This window comes from Sabethes cyaneus, chromosome 1 (assembly GCF_943734655.1).
Source record: "Sabethes cyaneus chromosome 1, idSabCyanKW18_F2, whole genome shotgun sequence".
Classification (NCBI taxonomy): domain Eukaryota; kingdom Metazoa; phylum Arthropoda; class Insecta; order Diptera; family Culicidae; genus Sabethes; species Sabethes cyaneus.
The window spans coordinates 53,278,697-53,299,357 of record NC_071353.1 but is presented as its reverse complement, the minus strand read 5'-3'; the positions used below and the strand labels follow the sequence as shown (position 1 = coordinate 53,299,357).

Below are 20,661 nucleotides of genomic sequence, written 5' to 3'. Positions count from 1 at the left end.
CTTAATTGAAATAAAAAAGAACTGCTAGATTCAGGAAACGACGGGCTATCAAATAAGATAGAAAAATTCACTTTTTTGGGAAAATTAAAATACCCAAGTCGCCTCCCGAGTAAAAACGGTAGCTGAATTGCAAGAGCAATGGCTGTTTACGGGTTGGTTTAAGGCGACCAAAGCTGCATAAAGTAAGCACTCAAATGGTGTTTAAATAAGCGATGTTTAAGCTACTTTAAGTTTTTCAAACCAGTTCTCTCCCAAAAGCTGATAAAAAAGCTTAATAACGGATTTTTCTGCTAAACAATCTGCTTCTAAACAGCCATAAACATCAAACCGTTTTACGGCTGCTTAAAGGTGTTAAAATGTAGAGTGGAAGCTTTCATTAGGCTCACAGCTTTCAAACTACTTTAAGTCTGCTTAAGGGTGTTAAAGTGGCTTTACAAACTTCTACCAAGTTTTCTTTCTGCTCACAGCACGCATTCTGTCAGATCATAGAATTTCGCAATTCGGCTGACAGCAAAAGTTTATCAGTTATCGACATTATCGACTACTTCCCGCTAGACGGGCTAGGCTTCAGGTGTAAAGATATACTCACTGTCTGTTCTGCAGATGCAAATGGGGCGGATCATACGGTGAGTGCTTATGGATCAAAAGATGACGGGTTCAATTCCCGGAAAAAAGACATGCATTTTTAATTAGCTAGTTTACTTGTACGAATTAAAGCTATTCGAAACTAAAAATATCGCGTTGACGGCGAAGTAAAAATGACGCGTTCCATTTTTTTAAATTTAAAAATAGATTTTTTTTTGGCTGCATAAAGGTTGATGAAGCGTTGATTGAGCGACTGGATAGATAGATTGCAAAACTATTTCTCGTTCTAAAAATAGAGTTGACAGCATTGCGCAGATTGGCTGTTTAAAAGTGCAAAAAAGTTTCTATTAAGCTTCATTGCAGCTTCGAAAGCGGCTATTAATTTGCCTGAAGCTTGATAAAATCACCAGATTTAGATGTTTAAGAGCTGAAAAAAGGTTTTCATTTCTAAACCTAAACCATAGATCAGCCACAGATTGAATAAAATCAGCTATAAAAGCGTTTGATCAGCTTGAAATTGTTACTTGGGTAATTATCAATCGACTGGGCAAATTGGAAAAAGGCAAAAAAAACTTAATACGTGTGCACCACCCCACTGTCACAAATGTCATTCCCATACAGTTTTCGTGTAGCCAAACATCTCATCTAGCCCGTAACAAACTTTGCCTTGGAGGAAATGTGTTTGTGAGTAGCCCGCTCTAACTTCAGCCTCGGATAAATGTGCTTTTTTCTTTTTGTATCGGACGTGTAGAAAGCAAGGGACTGGCAACCCTATCCTTACTCTATGTGTTTGACAGTAGCCAACATCTACTGCTGGCTTGGGTGTTATTTGCAAAAATCTGGCTAAGATTCGAAAATAATACCCATCTGCCAGCATACCGGCTTTGCAGCGTGAAAAGAACAGAAAGCGGTGTCATGCTGTCTCATTTACGCAAATGGTTAGATGTTGACTGCATAAACATGGCTGCCTATAGCAGTACCGTGGTAGGAAGCGTAAGATGTTAGCCGCTTCTTTGCCCTTCAGTTCCATACGCCTGGCGCCTGGGTGCACACCCGCAAACCAATGTGAGGAAGAAGGCACATTTTCTTGGTATTGAAGAAGTTAAAAATGTAAACAAAAAATAGCTACGTCACTATTTGAATGGGTTTGGCTAGAGTGACTATGTACAGAGTGGCGACATGTCATCCCAAAAGTATGCAATGCGTATTTTCTTTCTCTTTCTTGCATACGCGTTGTCTGTCGTCTGCTCGATTGGAATGACACTGGCAAATAATTATCACTCTAATTTTGACATTATCGCCACTCTATATAGTCACTCTAGGTTTGGTATGGCAGTTATTGAGCGGCCTGAATGTAGACGGTGTGAGAATGGCAATTGTACGCACTAATGGAGCGCTTCTCCACACCCTCATCTATTCTATTTACCTCTATTTACATTCATTGCCCGCCAACGAACGGAAACGGCCTAAGGTACCGCCAGAGTAAACGTGACGCGACTTCGCTCACATTCGTTTAAATACCCAGCACTTTTTCGCCGGAAGCAGGGCTGCCTATTTAAACGAATGTGAGCGAAGTCGTGCCGCGTCGCTGTCGCGTTTACTCTGTACGGGGCCCAAGACTTGTCGACTTTGCCGCCTCCAAGAACATGGCCGTACGTAGTACCTTCTTCCAGCATAACCTCTACCATCGGTACACCTGGAGATCACCCAACCAGACAGAATCACTAAACGACCACGTTCTGATAGATGGTTGGCACTTTTCAGGCATTATCGACGCTATATCCGATATATCCGAGCGCTAACATTGATTCGGATTCACTTATGCCGTTTTCGTTTTTGTGGTGTAGCTACACAGTAGAATCATTATATATAGAATGCCAGTGTCGCTGTTTTTCTACAGGACTCATTGTGGTAAACATGATGCTAACAATCTGTATCAAGTCTGTGGATCGGGAACTTCATTGTCAAAGTTGCTCATTGTTATTTATCTGTTCTTTATCTGTGCGCTGGTTGGTGCTGTCATCAGTGCGCTCATCGGTGTGTTTTCATGCCAGTGAAATGTTTTCAAACGTTCTTTTTCTTTTCGTCCGGATAAATTGAATCCCACAACTGTGCCTCTTGCACCGATTTTTTCAGAAATCGGAAGCAAGCGAAGTTTCCAATTACATTACTTGGCAGCCATATTTGAAATTTTAAACTGGTTGTCAAAGTTTGACAATGAGATTCCCCTTTTGATGAATCTCAGGCACACACACATATGCATATATAATGTAAATACATTATCTGAACATGTGTGATGTTTACCACGCGCACTGCAGCGACACTGGCATTCTATATATATTGATTATACTAGCTACACCGTTTGGTGCTACACTTTTCGCTGGATAAACGAACGCTCGCGGTGCAGCAGCAGCGATGTGGTATGGGTGGGTTGATATTTTCCGATCTGCACCAGCTACACTCTCTTTTTTTCTGGTGTAGCTGGTGCAGAAAAAGTGTAGCAATGGTGTAGCACAAAAATCGAAAACGAACAGTTTTGGTGCAAAAACGCTACACCGGTGTAGCCTCGGTGTAGCTACACCGCAAAAACGAAAACGACATTAGCTAGTGATGGTAAGGATACGTCAAAAACTATCTGTTATGAACAACATACGATACCGGCGCCCGCCACGGTATAATCTAGCGCGACTGAAGCAACCGGATGTCGTCGAAAACTACGCGTTATCTCTCGAAACCGCGCTGTCGGAAGAGGGTGAGCTGGATGAAGTCCCTTTTGAGGACTGTTGGAATGCCGTGAAAACAGCCATTGACAGCGTAGCGGAGAACGTCGTAGGCCGTGTGGCACCGAATCGACGTAACGAATGGTTTGACGAGGAATGCTAGCAGATATTGGCTGTGAAGAACGCAGCGCGGGTACAAATGCTACGTAAAGCCACACAGAATGTGGAGCGATACAAACAGAAGCGGAGGCAGCAAACCCGACTCTTCCAGAAGAAGCGCGAACAAGAGGAGAAGGAGTGCGAAGAACTCGAACAGCTGTACCGCTTTCACGACACACGGAAGTCCTATCAGAGACTCAAAGGATCTCGCAAAGGCTTTGTGCCGCGGGCCGAGGACCATGATGCAGGGCGTGCAGGGGGAAGACCATGACAGCGGAGGAAGTGACCACATTGGTGAAGCAAGCAACGAAGATGCGCTACCTCCATCGATAAGGGAAGTTAAAGAAGCCATCCAGCGGTTGAAGAACAAAGCAACCAGAAAGGATGGAATTGGACCGGAACTTATTAAAATGGGCCAAGTTGGCCGGCTGTCTGCATCAACTGATTATCAAGGTTTGGGATACAGAACGACTACCGGAGGAGTGGAAAGACGGGGTTATCTGCCCTATCTACAAGAAAGGTGATAAGCTGGGTTGTGAGAACTACCTAGCGATCACTATCCTGAATGCTGCCTACAAAGTGCTGTCCCAAATCATCTTCCATCGACTATCGCTAATAGCCAATAGATTTGTGGGGAGTTATCAGGCCGGCTTCATGGAGAGCCGATCTACAACGGACCAAATCTTCACCCTGCGGCAGATCATCCAGAAGTGCCGCGAATTCCGAGTCCCCACGCACCACCGGTTCATCGATTTCAAAGCCGCATATGATAGCTTATGAGAAGATTGGATTGAAGATAAATACGTCTAAAACGAAGTATATGCTGGCGAGTGGGACAGAGCGCGACAGGGTCCGCTTGGGCAGTACCATGGTAATCGACGGGGATGAGTTCGAGGTAGCCGACGAGTTCGTATACCTTGGCTCACTGGCAACAAAGGACAACAATACCAGCCGTGAGATTAAAAGGAGTATTATCAGCGGAAGTCGAACCTAATACGGACTCCACAAACACTTACGGTCGGACAATGTGAGCTCCCGTACAAAGTGCACAGTACAAAACGCTAATTAGACCGGTTGGCCTCTGCGGGCACGGAACGTGGACACTGCTAGAAGAGGACCCTCGAGCACTCGGAGTTTTAGAACGGCGGGTGCTGAGAACCATCTTTGGCGGAGTGCAAGAGAACGGTGTATGGAGGCGAAGAATGAACCACGAGCTCGCGCGTTGCTAGAATGCCAGACAACTATCCTGCGAAAATGGTTTTCGTATCGAATCCGGCAGGAACAAGACGAAGAGGGGCACAGCGAGCGAGGTTCAAGACCAGGTGGAGCGAGATCTGACGAGCACTGGATGCCCGCGGAACTGGAGACCAGCTGCTATGGACCGAAATAGATGGACAAATTATACTGCGCAGGCCTTGTCGTAAAACATTAGGCCAATTAAGTATTTAAGTAAGTAAGTAATGATCATTAACAGTAATGTATTGGAGTCAGGATGCTAGGTTACTTCGTAGCAGACGGAACGTAACTCAAGCGAACTATAGTGTGACCAAGCTGTCACTTACCGATGCCCTTTAGGCCAAACAACTTTGCTTAATCGCCAACAGTACTAACGAGTGTTTTATCCCGGCTGGCGTCTTCAGGGCGGGTTTACTAGGTACGATTCTCTCGTTCATTCAACGGAAAGCGAACGATACGACCAAAATACACGCAACTTAGGAATTTGCCTAAAAAAACGCGTAAATTCTGGAAATCGCGTAAACCGCGTAAAAAGCGATTTTAGTGAGGTACTTAAAATAAAAGTGAACGTATGTTTGTATGCACTGCCATACTGCGGACGGTTCTTGATAAAACATGGCATACATGTTCCTTGAAATCAGAATAGTGTAATTCATAAAAGAGGCTGAGATCCAAATAAGGTAAAAGTTTCTGTGGAAAAGGGCTTTGTTTGCCCTACTTTATGCGAGTTGGTTGAGAGAAAGAGAGGAATCTAAAAAGCACTGATGGAACATGATTGACCCTAACAAGCAGGAGATTCAAAAAAGCAAAAAAGGCTGTTTGTAATTATTGAGACTAAAATTTTCGGCAGTTATGAATAAAACAATCGCAAAAATAAATTCAATCACTTTATCCGGTATTACTAGTACAATACAATAATATCCCTATAGTATAGGCTTTTGTATAATTTCGGCTTCAGTTGTATTTTTTTGGATTTTTACAGCTAAAGTATTCTTGTTGCTTTGAACAATTGAATCGCAGTCCTATTATATTGTTATAGTCCCTTCCTTTCATTCCACTGGGGGTGTTTTGGAAATTGTCACATTAAGATTAAGATGCAACATTATAAACTAAAACAATTCAAAAGCGTATCCGTTTGTTGAAAATTGTTTGATTTTTTAACGAATAAGGGATTTTTTTAAAAAGAACTCGGAAATGAGCAACATATAGATAAAACTAAAACCCCTATGAATCCAGTACACAGAGAATGACGGCGCCTATTTTCTGACACGAGATGTAATTTATAGGGTTTAATAAATAAATAAACATTTCCCTAAAATCAATATTTGAACAAAACTGGAATAATCCGTTTTTTGTTGCTTTATTAGTATGGCTAAGTATTTATTTTTGTTTTATATTAACGTTAAGCATTCACATCATCAATTCATTTGATATCACCTTCGATAATCAAGCTTAGTGCTCTTGTTTCAGTAAGCGAAAGTCCTCTTCTACATATTTTGCTGATAGTTTTCGTACTATGACATTAAACTTGGATTTTTCTTACTCAGGCTTAGCCAGTCAACCAAATTTGGCATGTCTCGATTTCTCTCATGCTAACTGTATTTCTCTTCAGACGTTGAGCAACCTATTTAACTAGAATCTGAAAAGTACCGAAAATATAGTTTAGACTTGTCACCATAGACGTACAAAACGCACATGGGATGTGCATTAGTATAATATCTTCTGGTATAGCGCGAAGAAACTACCCATGGATAACCACGTCTCTATACAAGTAAACGTATTGTGGTGATCACAACGACATGCACCATATGAACACAAAGTTCTGAAACTTACCACACCATTGACAGGACTATCTCCTCTGGTGTTAAATCTGGGTTTTCATCCTGGGCTTCATCCGGGATACTGGTCCCTTTATCGTTACCACTGCTGCCAGCTTCTTGTTCTTCATATTCCTCCGTATCCGCTTTAACAATGATTTCATCTGCCTCATACTGTACGTCAATCTCGATTGCTTCTTCATTGACTTCTGGGCCCATCCCTGTATTTGTCTTCTCTTCAGACATAAGTTTTTCCGGTGGTGAATCACTTGCATTACTGCTAATACCCACTGGAAAATTTGATGGCGTTGTTGGTGTAATACCAGCATTGAACGGATAGTCAATTTCTTCCAATCCATCTGGAGGTACAAGTTTTGCCAGTTCTTCTCGCAATTGCCGATATTGCCTTCGCAAAACCATTGCGTTGAAAGAAATCGTCCGTCCGGCTCGTTCATACTGTGGTGGTTTACTAAGCTCTGCGATCCAGTCTTCAATTTGCGCACATATTTCATTTCGCTTCAGCCAGAAATGTGCATGAATAACCTGAGCAGAAATGAAAGGATAATTAGAAATTATGGTGGATAACGTATCGCTGTCAATTATCACTAAAACTCAAAAGTGCGCTAAGGTTTGCAAGTTGAATGTCAGGGACTTGGTAAATAAATTTTCCTAGCTTCCTCAAAGAGATTTAAAAGAAGAATAGTGCCAAAAATCAAATATGTACAACAAGACCACCACAGTACGATCCAGAATGGCTATACACTCAAGTACTTTTTTTACGCGGTTTAGTTTTTTGAGTATTAAGAACGGGGTAACTTAGAGACCATTCATTTATTTCTCAATACATTTAGGAGTAGCTCGACATTCCTCACGTAGATTGTAAATAGTTCCTTTGCTGCACCGTTTTCGAGTAATCGAAAAAAACAAACCGTGTAAAAAAAGACTTGAGTGTAATGGCTATTCTTCAATTATTCATAGGTCTTCACATCAGGTATTCAAAAATTCAAGCTTTGAATAGAAGCTGCAAGGCTAATCATAGACAATGTGATGTGAAGACATTTACAGATTTCATAGACGGTCTAAGATAGATTTAACATAGACGGGATAGTATTGTAACCAGGGACCAAAACTGTTATATTTTTTTCTATACAGTTGCTAGTATTTCAGCGCCACATCAGAATCACAGCTAATATCGTGGTTCCGTATTGTTTCTGTACCGAGAGGACCTATATCTTGAATGCATCGAAACTATCTCGTACATGATAATAAGTAAATATTCTCTTATGTGCGGAGATCAGTCACGCAAAATGTCATAGTATGGAAATAACAGAATACCAAAAACCAAGAATTCCAAAAACCACTACACCTTTTGTCATGCCGTGGTGTTAGAAATGTTGAAGCGTATCTCTGCTGTAACGAAGTATGTACGACACGACGAGTAAGCGATACTATCGTACTTCTGGCATTTCTTCTCGATCCGTGTGTACTAGAAATCTGCCGCATGACTGATTGCAAGAACCAATGACAAGAGTCTTTAGATTTTTGTTACCAACCAGTACCTTATTTTACGTCCCTGATTGTAACAGTATAAATATACTTACATCTTTGAAACAAGGGCACGGGTTTTTAAGCTGCTCGAGCATAGCGTATCGCACGCAAGCCTGATAGATGTTGCTATTGTATTCCCGTGAGCTGTGCGTTCCGCTCGGCGAGCCCCGACTCCGCTCGAAACCAGGTTCGTTGAAATACGGCTCCGGAACCAGTATAAGACTTTGAATTGATACAAGTACCTATAATAATGGAACGTTTAGAGTGCCGCTAAATTACTGAAGTTCAAAAAACGAGTGTGGTTACCTGGAGAAAGCTCGACGTATGTGCATTCCATTTTTCTTCGGGCCGACCATGCCAGGTATTCAAAACAGATAAACACACTTTGCCGTCATTGTACAGGTTAGGATTAAACCGTACCGTGTTTCGACCAGTTGTTTCCAAATTGATCATCATGGGTGAGTTTGGATAATCGGGTGGAAAGTAGACGTCAAACTCAAAACAACCATTCGCGTAGGGCGTATCAGATGGACCGGTGATCAATACTTTCATTATATCCAACCGATCGGTATCACATCGAACGAAAACAGAACTGCTGTAAGATAGCGGTAGACTTGTAGAAAGTGTAACTGTTTCTTGTGCCAGTCGTTTCACCCGTCCGGGATGACCTCTATCGCCTGCCATACGTACGTTGGTTTCGAAATGATGCGAAATAGTGAAACGGTAGCCATTGTCGGTTTCCGCTATCATTTCGTACGTATCTATAATGAACAACAAAATTGACTAAGGATTAAAAACAGTGTCCATTGATAGAGATGTCTTCTTTTCTAAGAATAACTCTAACTTTTTACTGCATTCAATATTCAATGCTTGTTCAGTAGGGTTGTAAAGGCGTACGCGACTTCGCTCCTCACATGTCGGTAAATATAGAGTCCTACTTCGGGCGAAAAAGCACTGAGCATACAACTACAGCAAAAAACCAGTCGCGTGCATTCTGAGGAACCCTAAGGGCGCAAGAAGGGTCACGTCACGTTAAACGTTCTTCAGAGTATCTTCGTAAAAACTAACAGTTATATCGCTCATTAATTTAAAAAAATGGCTAGCAAAACACTTTTATACCACTGTTATCATAAATTATTACCGACAACCATCGATAAATCGATTGCATTACCTAAACAAGACTTACCAAATTGAAGCACTTTCATTATCTCTAAATATTTATCCTCGACGGATTTCGCCATCGGTCGTTGAACATGTTCTTTCTTTTCCTCTTCCGCTATGATGTTCTCTAAATTAGTGGCGCTTTGCACCAATATTGACGTTTCTTGAATGTCCGGTATTAAAAGCGCCAGTCCTTCGTCGTCTCCATCGTCTAAGCTAACAGTGATCTTTTGCGTTTGGCCTTTTAAGTTGGACTTTTTATTCACTCTGAAATGTTGAACATTGAGGTTACCTGAAGAACGCATCAAATATAAAACTTAATCATACTTCAATCGACTGGCATAGGTATCCACACAAGCTTTCATGTTCGACAGCAGTGACGCAATTGAGATCCTGCCTTCATTATTTTTGTTTACCAATAATGATACCAGCTGGTTGGAGAGCGAAATAGCTCGTAAAAGCTGCAGAATCGCTCGATACAACGGAATGTGCCGCGTAATGTCCAAGACTATTTGAGCAGAAGATCATTATAAGCATTGGATGGTCATCCCAAAATGATGAATGTTACCTGAATCGTTTCTCAGATATGAACTTAGAGCAGGAATCAAACAAGACTGCTGTAACAAATCCAGAAAGATGGGAGGCAACTCCGGAAGTGTCTCACTACATTCACGATAGCTTAGTTCCTCGTTTTCTAGATTGCTCGGTACTTTGTCTCCTGGGTTAATATAACTCGATAAAACCTACGAAAAATAAATTAGAGGCATTTCTTAACTAGAATACTTGCAATTGTAAACCTGCAACAAAACAGTAACATGTTCTTCCTCGCTTTTTTGGCGAAGAAGAGCCTGCTCCACATTCCACGACTGTTGTGTTGATCCTGTTCCGAACCCGGTTCCTTTAGCCCAGTACATGTGACTTTTGTCGTCTGAATTAATCGAATCATCGACATTATTCCCGCTAGTGGCAGTTGTTGCTGATTTATTGCTGGCAGTTGCTTGAATCTAAATTAAATGAAATAGAAATACAAACATATTATCTTTTCGTGTTTCTCAAATAGCTGCTAGTTACATTTTCGGACGAGCTTGAATTACTGCCAGAGCTTCTACTGTTGTGATGAGTAAAGATGCTCAAACAGTTTAGCACAAGATGAACAGCGCCAACTTCAATGACCATTCTCCTGAGCAATACTCCATCATCTGTAGTCAAAGGAGAGCTGTCCAGTAACTGACGAAACACTTCAAACGGAAGAGTTGGTAATGACGACGAAAGAGCTAAACTATAAATCTCGTTTCCTTCGCCATCTCCGGTGACACCGAGGATTAAGCGTAACAAACACTGCGCACGAAGCTTATCACGGAGTAGTACTTCTGAGTACGCTGGCAGTTTTAGAAACAGTGCAAATGCCGCCAACGAATGTTGCGGAACTGCAGAAATTGTTTGCGTTTTTGGGGAGGTTTCCGTTAAAATGTCGTCCAAGTCCTCGTAGATTTCCTCGTTCTGTTCCACTTTTACCCACTCATTACCAGGCGGGCTTTTGTCTTTCTCATTAAATTGGTGTTGCGCTTTTGGCGTTTCTGGATAGACTGTTGGTAAATAGTGGGCAAGAAGTGATAATCCTCCACGACTGGAAAAAATTTGCAGGGGTGAAGCAAGGGGAATAAAATCTGCTGCTTTCAGTGTTGGAGTTGCGTGAGCTGAACTGCTACTCTCGCAGGTAAGATCAATGTCTGTCTTATTTTTGGACTCGACCTAAAATAGTAGTATAAAACATGTTAGCTGGCCATATCTTTTGCAATCAACTTGCAACAACATACTAAATTCAAATTAATGCATGGCGTCGATAAGGATACCCCAACAGACTTTAACATTGCCAGAATTTGCGAAATTGTTGCATCACTAGTTATCAAACCATGAGGCACCGCTGAATGCGTTAACATTATACCATCAGGAGTGCTAATTTTCGGATCGTCAATTTTCAATTCTATTGAAAGAAATAAATCATATTATTAGTATGAAACGCATATTAATTTGAGCATTACTTACTGAACATCGACATGATGTCTTTTTGTTTCATTGTAGTTGCCTGATTTTTAGCTTCCTTTAGGCGCTTGTCTTTAGCGGTGACGCCGGCTGCAACACTCAAAAACTCCATCCCCAGGCCCATCTCCCACAGCTCCTTTCGGTTATCGTTGCCACCAGGGATATGAGCTGCGCTCGAAGACCCTGCTAGCACTTCACTCGCCCGATTATCCGTCGGTAAATTTGGGATGATTTGATTGTACACTGTTGCACAATGATCCAGAATTTCCTGACATTTTGAGTTTGCACTCAAGTAGAAACACAAGAAATGGGCGTTTGACCGTTTTGAAGGATGGTAACTCACGTTGTACAGATTTTGTTCTTTAATTTGTAGCGGTAAATCACTTCGAACTGCGATCATTATTTTTTCACTTTCCAGCAATATCTGCAGTACCAACCTGCGAGTGAATCCCGAAATGCAGGACTTGGAGCCATTGTTAATCCGGTTGTTTATACCAGCTACGTTAGCAGTATTGGTATCAGCTGTGGAGGATGCTCCACTGCTTACATTTGAGTCAGACTTTCGAATTACGGAAATAAGGTTAACTGTTAGCACTTCTTGGTTCTTTGGATGGCAAGCAGTGACATTTGAAAGGAACTTAATAAGGCATTCTTCTAGATCGAGGCAAGCTTGGGGTGTTACTTCCAGTGCGTTATTAGATAGCTTGTTGTTGCACAGCAACAAAAGAATTGGCTCCCAGAAAATTGAGCCTTCAAAACCTCCTAGCCAGTCCCGCATGTGTCCCTCGGTACATATTTCCGTAAAAAATTCCAAAATTTCAGTTACTTTCTTAATGCTTATCATAGGACAAAACAGTGCTCTCGAATTATGACCAGAATATTTATGATGTTCTTTATCTGCATCTGTCATACACGAGCTAGACTCATCCGTTTCTACACATCCGGCCGCTCCAGTTATTAATTCCTCGTTTTCCTCAATCCTCTCACGATTATCTCGTTCCATGTTGCCCGAAACGAATTTACTTCTAGGGGTTTGACTAGTACAGTTTAGTGCACTATGGCAAAACTCCAATATAACGGAAGTAAGCAAATTCGGTAGCCCCGAGTCAATCAGTTGCTGTACAGCTAGTGGTGATTGACAAGCCATTGAAATAGTAGATAATTGCGACTTGGACAATTTGAGCCGAGATATATCCTCTATCACTAAATGGCTATACCACTCGGCAGCATCCGATTCCTCTTGTTTGATATCATCCGTGATGCACTCACCATCTTTGCGGTCATCGGAAATTGAAGCAGTCAAATCAGTCGATAAATTTGGCACCAGAACGCCCATTCGCTTCAACAGCATGGTGAAGAATTCCGGTCGAATGCAGCAAATAGAACATAACACTGCATCAATTGCTTTTTTCAGGGGTTCATCGTGCTCGAGCTCTTGATTCCAGTCGTAAAGAGTCTCAAATAGCTCTTTAGTAATCATATTGGGCAGATCGGGGATTAGATCGGTAGCGTACACTTGCCACAGAATAGACGCAAGACATTTGATGAATCCACTGTATGGATTGGTGACATGCAGAACAAATTTGTTGGCGTGATTTTGATGATAACGTTCAAACAGTCGCTGAATCCATGTCAAAACTGCTTCCAGTCGATCTCGCGTGAAATCATTTTGGGTTGTACACAAATGATATAAAAGATCCGATATAGAATCATTACATAACTGGAACGTTTGAGGAATGCTCTCTTTAAGCAGGATATTGATAAGCTTCAGTCCAAATTCTCGACTATGTAATCCCAACTTTAGAAGTACCGTTTCCAAATTTTGAAGAGCAAAATTCGGGCTACTCGGGGCAATGTTTAATAACGAACAGCAGGCTTCAAGAAACCCGGGAACTTCAGTTGCTGCAATGATAACTCGGTTGGAAAGAAGTTGATCGGAAGCATAAATCACTACACTGAAGCACTGAGCGAGGATTCTAAGCCACCCCAAGCTTGTTTTCGCCACCTTATCGTCATCGTTGTTGTACTCGTTGAGCGCATCGCCTGTAGGTTTTGATATTCCTCCAGCTGCCAAATTTCCATTGCTCCAATTAGTTCCACTATAGGTTCCGTAATTGACGTCGCTGAACGTAGTCGTTCCGAGCACGGAAATTTGCGTCAGTCCGATATTTGTGGCATCCCGTGGTCTATATAGACGGATTATTACGCTGGTGGCGATTTCTGGTTGAGCAAATTTCAGGCGAATACATGTCATACCAACCGTTGAGATTGGTTGGGTAATCGGTATAGGACCAAGGTTACTGTCGCGAGTGATTTCTATTGCCACAGCCGAAGGGCACGAGCCAAGCGTCGAAACATGTGGTTGAAGTTGAACTTCTTTTAATAACACTGCCGTTGGAAGCGTGATGGTAAGGTCAACGTGAGACTCGTTGGGATAAAACAAATAGCTCCAGGCTGGATTGCGAGCTCGTCTATGTGATGCAATCGGAGCCTGAATCAGAACGTCTGCGGGTTGCGCGGTTTGGTTTTCGGAAGATATTGTGCAATACGGGGCAAAATTTATCAGACCATCTTCGTTGCGTGGAGTAGAAATTGAATTTTTCTTAGAAGAGCTTGAATGTGAGGTTTGTAGATTAGAAGATTTTGAGAGCCGTTGCATGATCATCGACACCAGACTAGGCTGTGTGTTGATCAGTGCTCGATTACTTCTAACCAAATTTTCACAAAGCACTCTTATGCCACCCATTTCTGTGAACATTGCTACAGACGAGGATGTTTCCAATACTTTTAGAATGAACCATAAGAATGGCTCCGACAAATGGAGCTTTGGCATCGCATGGCGCATGTTAGCAGCATTATTTATGTAGTCGAATAATGGTTTTACCACTAAAATGTTCTGAGTTGCAGTACGGCTGAGGTAAAGGAGCAGTTGAAAAACGGCGTCAGCCACGGTTTGTGGCTCACTGAGAGTATTGTTTTTCGATTCATTCATTGTAGAGGAATACATGGAAGAAGCCACAAGCATAGCAAATGATGAGTTGGAACAATGTGACAGGGAGCTCAACAATCGTGTCATCGTAGGTGTATGTTGAAGAACTGTATCGGCAAAGCAAGGAGTCTTCGGTCTTTGTTCGATATGTTGCTGCTCGGCTTTGATTTCATCCGTCTGGCTTTCGTTGGATGTGTTCAATTCATTGAATGACGCATTTTCGTGTGATGTAGCATTGTCTTCGCCAGTGCGAGGATTTTTGGTGTTCACAAGTATTGATGCAAGCTTAAGCAGATCGATGAGCAGAGTATTGTCAGTAACTGTCTTGCATTGACGTGCATTTTCTGATCCAAGAACTGTTGCGAAGAGACTGCCAAAGCGGGTACCAAACATATTATTCGAGCTGCTCGTTTCTGTAGCCCGGTAGCAATACAGTTTCTCCACATTAACAATATTGTTGTAAACGAGATGAGCTGCATAAAAGAAGAAGAATATTAGGAATAAAGAATTCTAACTTTCTCGTTGGAATAAGGGAAAACAATAAGGAATTATTAATGTTCTGTTTTAAAGTATGTTCTTATAATAGAATGTTTTTTAAACATAACAGTCGTTGTAAGTTAGAGTCTGTGTAGGAAAATGTTTTTATTGATAAAAAAGATTCCAGTTCTAGCATGACAGAAGGTGTATGTATATCTAAAATGTCTAAAATAAAATCATTGTTCGTTGTTTCAACTGTTCGGTAACTTCTGGCATACCGTATCTTTGTATCAACATCTTACTGAGGAAAAAATTTCGATACTCACAAACACATTCGATAATGCTCATGGCAACCCCAAGGTCGCTCTTGTCGTATGAGAACGATAGCAGTTCTTTGATTAATTGACTTTGCGCGTCGATTGGTCCTTGCTGATTGGAAATGGCACCGCCAAACTGCACCAAATGCAGGATCACTTTTAGCAATATCTCTTTCAATTTGTCTTTTACGTTGCATTTAAGCTCTAACCATATAAACAACTCGAGAACAAGTTTACATACTGTCGGGCCGGCCTAGAGGAAAAGGTGAATAAAATTTGAAGTTATATCTCTGACAGCATCGAATTGCATTGCTAATGACTAAGGGTACCGCCAGAGTGCAAACGACCTGCGATGCGACGCAACGTTTCTTGCTGCAGTTATATGTTCAGCTCTTTTTCTCCCGAAGAAGGACTGTGCAATTAGCGAAAGTGAGCGGCACTCTGCAGGCATCATAGTTCATGCTGGTATACTTACATATCGGTTGCTATCCAATGTTGAAAGTGACTGATCGACACCAGAGAAGAAACGTAATAACATTTTTTCAAAGTTATCATCGCTCACAATAAGATTGCCCATTCTGCGAAAATGATTATCGCTACTAGTGCAATTCGCATCCATATAATCGGCTTCAAAGTGCGGTTTGCAAGCCAAAATCAAGCACTGGAAACCCAGACACCAAGCTCGCAACTTGATGTTCGGATGCGTAGCCAAAGCGTTCAATAGACCGTGAATGGCACGATCCCCGAAAGGAATTTTCGGAAAGGAATACGCATTAAGTCCGGGTGCATTGCTACCAGGAACCTGTTCCAATGTTTCGCCATTGAGAGTTAACCAAAGCTGTAAAATTTTCTCCAAGTTTAACCACGAATCTACCAGGTGCAAATCGCACAAAATATTATCGAACACTTCCGTCAACATTGCGTTTGTCTCTATCCCTTGCTGATATTCAACACCGGACCAAGCTTCTACAATTGTATCTGGCCATCCCTCTAGTTCAACATTACTAGATGCGTTCAACAGCTCTCCAGCGGTGACTTGAGGTAAGCTAGCAATAAGATTAAACGTGGCCTTCATAGCCAGTCTTCGAAGAGTTATTTCCACATTTGTGTCTAAACCTATGTCAAGCCTAGCGTCCATGGCGGAAGAGATAGTTCTGAGGAAACAGAAAAAATTACTTATTTGACTATACATGAAATTTTTTATTCTAAACCTACTTATACAAAAATGAAAGACCATTTCGGCCGGTCGTTACGCTAGCATTACCATCTTTTTTGAAGACTCGCTTCTCACGCTCCAGCATATCATCTAATATTAGAATGTCTTCCATATCGGCGTCATCACACTCCATTAATGACGGTAGTTGATTTTTAACAGCATCCGCATAACTGACATCTTTTGTGACCTGAATGTTGTGCGTAACCGGTTTGAATGCAGTCTCCAAAACCGGCGGCCGAGTTGACGAGCTGGGTTCGGATGCTGAAGCTGATACTTCATCTCCACTTGAGTTTCCGGAATCATTTTCATCGTCCTTGTAGCTCTTATCGGCTTCGAGCACATCCTGAAGCAGGCAAGTAATAGCATGAACCGCCCATGGCTGCTGCTGATTTTCCCACACTGCAATCCTTACTAGTTGAAGTAGCTGGTTGGTAGTAATAATCTTTGAGAGTTGAACTACTGGTTTACATGCTAGCACCAAGCGCGCAATAATCTTGCATGTTATCAAGAACAAATCCATGTTGCATGTAAAATCCATACTCAGAATTAATCCTATCAGTCCGCGAATTACTACAATTATGTTGCCAATTTTCAATGATTTCAAACCTTTGTCGAACGCTGTTTCGTTATCATTGGTACTTCCATCAGAGCTATTTTCTTTTGATGCATTATTACAAAAGGTGTTTCGTGGCATTCCCTCTGTACCGCTGGAAACGCGAATCGATTTACCCTTTGTGATATCGTTGAAATAATCACCAAATGATTGTTTTACGCTATTCTGCAATTTTTTCAGTTGGTTCTCATGTTGTTTAAGTGCCATCTCAAGCTTACTAGCGGCACCCTGCAATGTATCCGTATGTATTGTGTACATCTTTTCGCCCATGGTGTTGCTATTTCCACTGCTTATTCCAGAACTGGAGTGCTTGCTTTGCAAAAATCTTTTTTTGAATGTTCTAGTCAACGTCCTCAACCCTCCATTGCTCATACTAAGACGGGCTTTCACCATATCCGTTTCGCCAGACATAAAATCCCAACGCATATTGCTTTGATCCTTTTTACTCTCAGACATACCATCGTCGAGACACACCGACAAAAACAATAGAATCCACCCCAGTAAGTTGAGATCAGTATTGCACCAAATGTTCAACCCATTTGAAGTGTTTGTCGACAGTGGGGCAAGCAGTGTTGCCAAACTTTTCAAGATGGCATCGATTACAATCGATCGACAGCTGCCCATAGAAATACTCTTTCGACCGAGATATGTGAGCAGAAAAAATACGCGATCCTGCGGAAATATGCGACTGTTCTGTGATGAGTACAGTTTCAAGAACTTGTCCGCAAGAAAATCGCCCCACCACGATTGAAAGCAACACATCCTGACGAGCATTGAGCATGTTGCTAATTGAATGTGAGTATCGCCGTTGATCACCAGCGTATCGAAAAGCAGATTACATGTATCTAGATCAAAGTATGGGTAGATGTTAGTTACGTTTTGAATTCCATATGTGGTGATCAAGTGTAGAAGTGTTTCTATGAGACATTCACTGAGAACGCGTAGTTTGTCGGTGTACAGAGAGGACAGGTCAGATCCAAGCTTAAGTTGTCTCGGTTGTTCGGCTAATGGCAAGGGACCTTTGATGCGGTCGATCACCCTTTTGATTACGTTTAATTGATGCTGGAAAGCCATGCATTCTTCATATATTACATATACCTTCTGGTTATCAGGAAACGATGAATTAGCAGAGTTCGATCCTGTAGAGTCTCCGTTGTTCTCTTTGATACGATTTAAAAATGCCTGCATATGAGCAATATTAGAGGACTCACTATTGACCAACGGTTGTAACATGTCCATCAATTTACTGCTTGATAGACAGTACCGACAGTGAACGTCTTCGTACAAAGCTTTAAGAATCTTAACCTGAGCTGGCAAGTTGATTTTTCTGTTTTTAAGATACTTCATTACTGGATCTCCGTACCCTTCCCGCTCCAGGATCACGATATGACCGTAAAAAGATCCCATTGGAATTCGACATCTTGTTGCGGACATTCCATATCTTCCAGTTATTGTAATCTTAAGGTAGCGACATATTGGTGGCGGTTGTAAATCGCTTAGCACCAACGTACGAGCTCCGATATCCTGGGAGACGACTAAACGGATGCTGTCGGCTTCTTCTTCGAAGCACCAAATATCGATAAACAACGAAGCCAAATCCGAACAAGCCGGAATGATTAAATCAGTCAACATAATCGGTGATCCAAAGTCCAGTGTTATATAACGCATTGCTCCCGAATGCATTCTTTCCACGACAATCATCTGCTTCGGTGGAGTACTCAAAAGTTTATGCCATGGAAGCCCATTAGCACTTTCGTCGGTATTGCTATCTTCGAAAAATTCCTGTATCTTGTTATTTAATGCTATGGATGCTTGTGATTTGTCATAAATTATCGACGATTCATTTCCATTCTCTGCAACGAACACAATTCTCGGCTCGTTTGATGGGCCCCAACTTTCGATCTCATTAAAACTTTCATTCTGCGAATCGATCTCTTCTGCCGTTTTCTTTGCCTCGTTAAAATCATCTTTCATCTTATGCTTTTTAAGGGCAGAATAGAAAATCTTATCTACCAGAATATTCTTCACATTGTTCATCATATCGTCATCCAGATTTTCCTTATCTTCCATTTTGACATGATTTTGTACCGTTTCAATATTGTTCTGACTACTATTCTCCATCAGAAAATCATCTATGATGTTGGTTGCCTGAATATTGCTTGCATCTACATTCTCCAAGCGAGTGGCGTCTGAAGTTGAGCTACATACATAATGCAGAGGTTCAACTTCTAGTAAACCTTTGAAATGATTGCCAATTCCTCTGCGTCTCAACTGCAACGGTAAGAACTTTAGCTCAGATCCATCCGCAATGCAAACTGAACGCAAGTCTATCGACTGATTATTTGCTCCTGTGCCGGTGGTCTTCGTAATTGAACAAGTATAGGTTATATTGTTATTTTTCGCTGTCAGCGGTTGAGAATCGAAAATCTCGGCTTCAAATGGAGAACCGTACAAACCGAACCGAGTTCTCAACAGAGCCACATAAGGGTTGCTTCTTTTGCGCATTTCATTGGCCACTTCTGTCAAGAGGAAGACGCATTTTTCGGAAATGGGACCATGCGAATCAGACGTCGAAGCACCCGATATAAGCAGTGTAAACCAACGCAGAGCGCCGGCGTGGTTTGAATTGATGATCTCCGGCAAGCAAGTTATGATGGCCTGTTTAAGCGACTTTTCAAACGAATTGCACACGTCCTTGTCGATTATGTTCTGTGCGCCACTAGAAGGAGAAAAGTGTGTAAGTTTCAGTATATTTGAATTGATTTCTAGCACTGACTCAAGAAGGGTGACATTGTAGTAATGCCTAAAATACTACTTGAATTTAAGCCCAACTGTTTCTATACTAAAGGTAAAACAGTGTACAGTATAAGCTGCTGTATAATAAACCTAACTCTAAAGCAAAAATGAATTTCGAGAATTCAAGGCAGAGTATGATTGAGTCAAGCAAAATGAACTATGGCAGCTTGTGCTTGATCATGGTTTCCCAACAAAGCTATATGGTGATACGTGCCACCCTTAGCGGTTTTGGCGAGCAAAGTGTCTGACTGTCAAACTTTCTGTTTAAACAACTGTTTACAAGGCCTGCATTGATAAATCACGATTTTGTTTGCAAGAGTAAGCTTTCATCGCTTAAGAACGGCAATCGAGCTATTTGTTTACAAAAGAGGTTACACCCTACCTAATCTCAAACTACCTCGGATATGTTAGTTTAAGTATAGTTACTTACTCAAGGGCTAAACTGATGAGCTTCACACATTTGTGCGCGATGCTTCTATTGCCTAGCACAACACAGTTTCTGATGATGTCCTCCAAATGTTGTTCAATGATCTGAATACATTCTGATTGCTGTACATTTACGTCGCTTGAGGCTACATCTTTTATCTCCGTTGGTAGCACTTTTTTGGCAAACGGGTTTTTTGGGTACCGATATCGAACCATTCGAATGGAGACGACCCATATGAGAATGTCAAATACAACATTCTGTTGCAACTGGAAGGATTCTTCTTTACTGTAGAGAAGTTTAAGCAGATTATCCAAGAGCAGGTTGGAATCCAGCATTGCCAGTCGCTGAGCACGCTCATTTTCGATCTTGTAAACCTGCCTGGTAGAACGTACCGTGATAGATATTTCGTTCAGCCAATCGCAACCTGTTAATCGATTGAATAAAAGAGAATGAAAACATAGATATTATAACGACAAACTGTAGATAAAGCAACAAAGAAACAATAAAGATTTCGCAGAGCAGCGCGAAATTATCGGGTAACTTCTAAAAAGGTTAAT

At 41.6% G+C, this 20,661-nt stretch overlaps 1 protein-coding gene across 5 annotated transcripts in view; it reads right to left on the bottom strand.

Annotated features, from left to right (window-relative positions):
• Positions 1–5,589: 5,589 nt before the first annotated feature.
• The window catches only part of LOC128732536 (baculoviral IAP repeat-containing protein 6), a 46,931-nt gene continuing 31,859 nt past the window's right edge, over positions 5,590–20,661 (bottom strand). For 4 of the 5 annotated variants that reach the window (XM_053825802.1, XM_053825806.1, XM_053825803.1 and 1 more), the window contains 14 exons: positions 20,108–20,528; positions 16,268–19,600; positions 15,528–16,206; positions 15,062–15,305; positions 11,273–14,731; positions 11,044–11,210; positions 10,298–10,978; positions 10,024–10,230; positions 9,795–9,969; positions 9,554–9,734; positions 9,252–9,493; positions 8,372–8,826; positions 8,119–8,307; positions 5,590–7,060 (listed from right to left, as the gene is read on the bottom strand). In XM_053825802.1, the coding sequence (XP_053681777.1) occupies positions 6,530–7,060; positions 8,119–8,307; positions 8,372–8,826; positions 9,252–9,493; positions 9,554–9,734; positions 9,795–9,969; positions 10,024–10,230; positions 10,298–10,978; positions 11,044–11,210; positions 11,273–14,731; positions 15,062–15,305; positions 15,528–16,206; positions 16,268–19,600; positions 20,108–20,528 (10,964 nt within the window). In that variant the 3' untranslated portion in view covers positions 5,590–6,529. The remainder of the gene's footprint in view (positions 7,061–8,118; positions 8,308–8,371; positions 8,827–9,251; positions 9,494–9,553; positions 9,735–9,794; positions 9,970–10,023; positions 10,231–10,297; positions 10,979–11,043; positions 11,211–11,272; positions 14,732–15,061; positions 15,306–15,527; positions 16,207–16,267; positions 19,601–20,107; positions 20,529–20,661) is intronic. The other variant, XM_053825805.1, reaches the window with a different exon arrangement.